Genomic DNA, 4580 nt, shown 5'->3' with positions numbered 1-4580 from the left:
AGGGTTTCTCTGTGGTTTTGGAGCCTGTCCCGGAACTAGCTCCTGTAGACCAGGCTGGTCTCGAACTCACAGAGATCCACCTGCCTCTGCCTCCCGAGTGCTGGGATTAAAGGCGTGCGCCACCACTGCCCGGCTATGTAAACCTCTTTTTTTGTTTGTTTGTTTCTTTTTTGAGACAGGGTTTCTCTGTCTGTGTAGCTCTGGCTATCCTGGAACTCATTCTGTAAACCAGGCTGGCTTTGAACTCATGGAGATCCACCTGCCTCTGCCTCCCGAATGCTGGGATTAAAGGCGTGCGCCACCACCGCCAGGCATAAACCTCATTTTCTAAAGCTGTAAAACAAGACAATTCCCTTTCCTACCTTCAGTACTTACCAAGGGTTCGGGAGAAGACAGGAAGTGCTGAGCTTAGGACCAAGAGGCAGACACAATTCCCAATTATCTGGGTGAGAAAAAAGAAAGAAGAAGCAAGTCAGGCGGTGGTGGTGCATGCCTTTAATCCCAGCACTCCGGAGGCAGAGGCAGGCGGATCTCAGTTTGAGGCCAACCTGGTCTACAGGAGCTAGTTCTAGGACAGCTAGGACTATTACAGAGAAACTCTGTCTGAAAACACCCCCCCAAAAACCCAACCCCCCCCAAAACAAAACAAACAAAAAAACCCAAAAACAAACCAAACCAAAAAGTAAAGGAAAGGGCTGGAGAGATGGCTCAGTGGTTAAGAGCACCACCTGCTCTTCCAAAGGTCCTGAGTTCAATTCCCAGCAACCACATGATGGCTCACAACCATCTGTAATGAGATCTGGTGCCCTCTTCTGGCCTGCAGGCAAAGCACTGAGGATACTGTATACGTAATAAATAAATAAATAAATAAACAAACAAACAAACAAACAAATCTTTAAAAAAAAAAAGTAAAGGAAAAAGAGGCAAAAGTAGCAAGAGTTGCCAGCACTCTCAGGAGGCAGAAGCAGGCGGCAGAGCTCTGTAAGTTCGAGGCCAACCTGGTCAGGACAGTCAGGGCTATAGAGAGAAACCCTGTTGTGGGGGCGGGGTTGCCAACACCCAGCTCACCCATTCCCTAGGCTTCTCCTCATCCCTCCCATACCTGTGTCATGGCTGTGTCGTGCCATCTGGGCCTCAGGCTTCGGAAGAGTGGAGAACTGTAGAAGCCCACGACCGAGGACACCATCAGGTAACTGCAACTGGGTTAGGGAAGAGCTGGCCAACCTCTAAGAAGGACTGCCTGCCTCAGAGAAAGGACTCCTCAGACCCCTTTTCAAGGCTAAGCTTTTCTATGCAGAGGCCACAGGTCAGGCTGGGCACCTTCTCCGCTCATTATTAACTTTATTTACTGCTGTTGGGTCAGTTCTCACGCCATTGTGAGTTCCCAGGGACAGCACTCAGGTTCTCAGGCTTACACAGTGGGCACTTTTACCCACTCTGTGTATACGTGTGCGGGGTGTGTGCACACGAATGTGGATGCCTGCAGAGGCCAGAAGAGGGCGTCAGATGCTCTGGAGCTGGACTTACAGAAGGTTGTGAGCTACCTGACCCAGGTGCTGGGAACTGAATTTGGGTGCTTTTACAAGAGCACTAACCCCCACAACTGCTGAGTCCTCTCTCGGCCCTCCTGGCCATCAAGCAAGCCCACTATCTTACTACCTTTTGAGACAGGCTATTTCAAGCCTAGCCTATACTGGCTCTTGAACACACTACCTGGATCTTCCTGTCTCTGCCTCCCCAGCACTGGACTATAGGCAGATGCTCTTTTTCTTTTTTTTTTCTTTTTTTTTTTTTTTTTTTTTTTCGAGACAGGGTTTCTCTGTGGCTTTGGAGCCTGTCCTGGAACTAGCTCTGTAGACCAGGCTGGTCTCGAACTCACAGAGATCCGCCTGCTTCTGCCTCCCGAGTGCTGGGATTAAAGGCGTGTGCCACCACCGCCCGGCTCAGGCAGATGCTCTTAACTGACTGAGTTATCTCCCCAGTCCTCAAGATCAGGTAATTTCCTTGTCTGAACCCAAGTTAGATGAAGATTTGCCCCTCCCTACCATTCTCCGCCCCAGCATTCCCAAGGAGTCTACTAGGAGACAGGTTTGGTAAGCAGAAGCCACGGGGGTTTCCAGAAGGATACAAGATCAACACAACCTGGATGATGGCACCAAAGGATCCCAGTTTGGAGAAGGAGACCTGGCCCAGGGAGGCATCCTATGGGGGTGGGGTGACATGATTGAGGGACATTCCCACTCTGAGTACCACCAGCCCCACCCAGTCTTCCCTCTGTCCTCAGCTTCTGTCTCCCTCTCCAACCTCCGTCCACGCTGTAGCCCAGTGTAGCCCATTCTGTCCTGAAACTTGTGGCAATCCACCTGTTTCAGCCTCCTACGTGCTAGGGTAACAGGCATGTGACAGCATATCCAGCTTCCCTAGCCTTTCTTAAGCCCTCCCCAAAAGAAGCGGGAAGAGAGCCCAGTACCTGCATGCCCCGCGGCATGGCAGCCTCGTCAATGAGCAGCTCCAGGATGTTGATGGCCACGAGAAGCACAGACAGGCCCTGTGCGGAGCAAGGTCACCAACTCCCATTATCCCTGCTCCAGCCCACAGCGTGCTCTGAGCTCAATGTTAGAGCATTCCCTTCAGTACAATGTTTTCAGCTGTAAGAGTAGCTCTGCTTCCAAGCAGCTTTAGGGGCCTAGAGCTGCTGCTAGCAACACAGCACTTTGAGGAGACTACTGGACGAACTGCTTCCAACGGGTGCCTACACCAGCCTACCTACAGAGTACACCGTGGGCTGCAGTCAGCCTACCTACAGAGCACACCGTGGGCTGAGGTCAGCCTACCTACAGAGCACACCGTGGGCTGAGGTCAGCCTACCTATAGAGTACACTGTGGGCTGAGGAAGGCTCTGCAGAGCAACACACACACACACACACACACACTGAGGAAATGACCTAGGCAAAGGTACTATTTCCCCTAAAATTATTCCTCAAGTCCTAATCCAGCACAGGAGAGACACGAGATTTCAACCTTTAGCCTCTTTCTGTGTACTTTCTCAATAACCTTGTGTGACTTGGGGCAAGCCAGTTGTATTTCTCCATCTACAAGACGGGAATTACTGCTCTGAGCACAGGACGTAAAGCAGGCCCTCTGAGAGGCAACTGCTGCTAAGGATGATAACCACGTCGATGCATATCTCTGTCCTCCCTGAGGACCCACTTACACCCCGCCCCACCAAGGGGTGCTATGCTAGCAAACGCACCGTCAGCAACAGCAGACACAGCATGGCCAGAGGATAGCCCAGGTTCCGCTGCCAGGCTGAAGCCTTCCGCCGCTTTTCTGTGCAGGGGTGGGAGGCGGTTAGCGAATACTTGAAACAAAGAACTACTCTCCCGGGAAAAGCACCAGTCCACATACCCAAGAGGACCCTCTGGGTCTGCAGAGCCAGGACCTGTCTGTGCAGCAGCTCCATGTCTAAAGGCAGCCAGCAGGAGGTGGGATCTGAGGGCAGAGAACACACTTCCCTCCAGTGCTTGCCAAGGCCAGTCCACCACCCGGGCAAAGGAGCGTTTAAACTCACTGCAGATTCTCCGAGTCAGAGCCGCCTCCTCAAACACCGAACAGTTGAGCTGTTCCTCCAGGTCTTCCAGTAACTGAGGGCAGGGGACAGGAGGCTGTCAGAGGCTCTCTGACCCCAACAGCCCTCTAGAGCTCCAGTCTTGGTCTAACTCTGCTTCACCACCCCATGCCCAGCTTTGTCCTATTCCTTCCAATTCCTCGCATTCTGACCACCTCCAGATGATGGGGCAAAGGACATGACGCCAACCAAGGGTCTGGCCTTCTGCGAGTTGTGCACAACACAACCGTGGGTTCATTTTGCGGCTTGGCCTCAGATGCAAAACATCCACCCTGTACAAAAAGCAAGGAGCACCACGTACCCGGGGCTTGACCAGCAACTTCCCAGTGACAGAGAACATGCGGGCGAGACCTAGTGGAGTGCACACTGTGGGGACAGGAGCATGTCAGTCACTCCCTCTCCCTCCCCATCCCTCTCCTTCCGCCCTGGCTGCTCTTCCCCTCCCCACTCTGCACTCACCCAGGAGCAGGAGCACTCCGAGGAAGGAGATGCAGGAGTAGAGGTAGGGGAGGTAGTACTCCCAGAAGTCTAAAGACAAGAAAAGCACGTCAGCTTGTCTTACTTCTCCTGAGTCCTAGGAAGTGACAGGGCTCCGTCCACAAGAACACAATGCAAACACCTCCTGGCTATAGGCAAGTAACTACTGCGGAGTGATGGGCAAACTGGAGATCCTCATTTATATGAAAGGCAGGCACAGCTGCTATCTGGCCCAGGGGAGCAGGGTTAAGTACAGTCAGAGCCTCGATTCTAAAATGGGAGGCTGGGTATGGTGGCACATGCCTGTAACCCCAGCAGAAGCAGGAGGTCGAGGCAGAAGATTTCAAAGCCAGCCTGGGTTTTACAGTGAACAATTGGTTATCTATTATCTATTATTTTTATTTATTTATTTATTATGTATACAACATTCTGCCTCGATGTATGCCCACACGCCAGAGCAGGGCGCCAGATCTCA

At 52.2% G+C, this 4580-nt stretch overlaps 1 protein-coding gene across 1 annotated transcript in view; it reads right to left on the bottom strand.

The window, feature by feature from the left end:
* The window catches only part of Lmbr1l (limb development membrane protein 1 like), a 15194-nt gene that overhangs the window by 3358 nt on the left and 7256 nt on the right, over nucleotides 1–4580 (bottom strand). The window contains exons 7-15 of the mRNA XM_005353938.3: nucleotides 4088–4156; nucleotides 3930–3994; nucleotides 3572–3644; nucleotides 3409–3492; nucleotides 3254–3330; nucleotides 2471–2548; nucleotides 2129–2202; nucleotides 1103–1193; nucleotides 376–442 (exon numbers count right to left, since the gene is read on the bottom strand). Coding sequence (XP_005353995.1) covers nucleotides 376–442; nucleotides 1103–1193; nucleotides 2129–2202; nucleotides 2471–2548; nucleotides 3254–3330; nucleotides 3409–3492; nucleotides 3572–3644; nucleotides 3930–3994; nucleotides 4088–4156 — 678 coding nt within the window. The remainder of the gene's footprint in view (nucleotides 1–375; nucleotides 443–1102; nucleotides 1194–2128; nucleotides 2203–2470; nucleotides 2549–3253; nucleotides 3331–3408; nucleotides 3493–3571; nucleotides 3645–3929; nucleotides 3995–4087; nucleotides 4157–4580) is intronic.

The sequence above is a fragment of the Microtus ochrogaster genome, chromosome 15 (genome assembly GCF_000317375.1).
Source record: "Microtus ochrogaster isolate Prairie Vole_2 chromosome 15, MicOch1.0, whole genome shotgun sequence".
In the NCBI taxonomy this organism is placed as follows: Eukaryota; Metazoa; Chordata; class Mammalia; order Rodentia; family Cricetidae; genus Microtus; species Microtus ochrogaster.
This window is presented reverse-complemented; position numbering and strand designations above follow the sequence as displayed.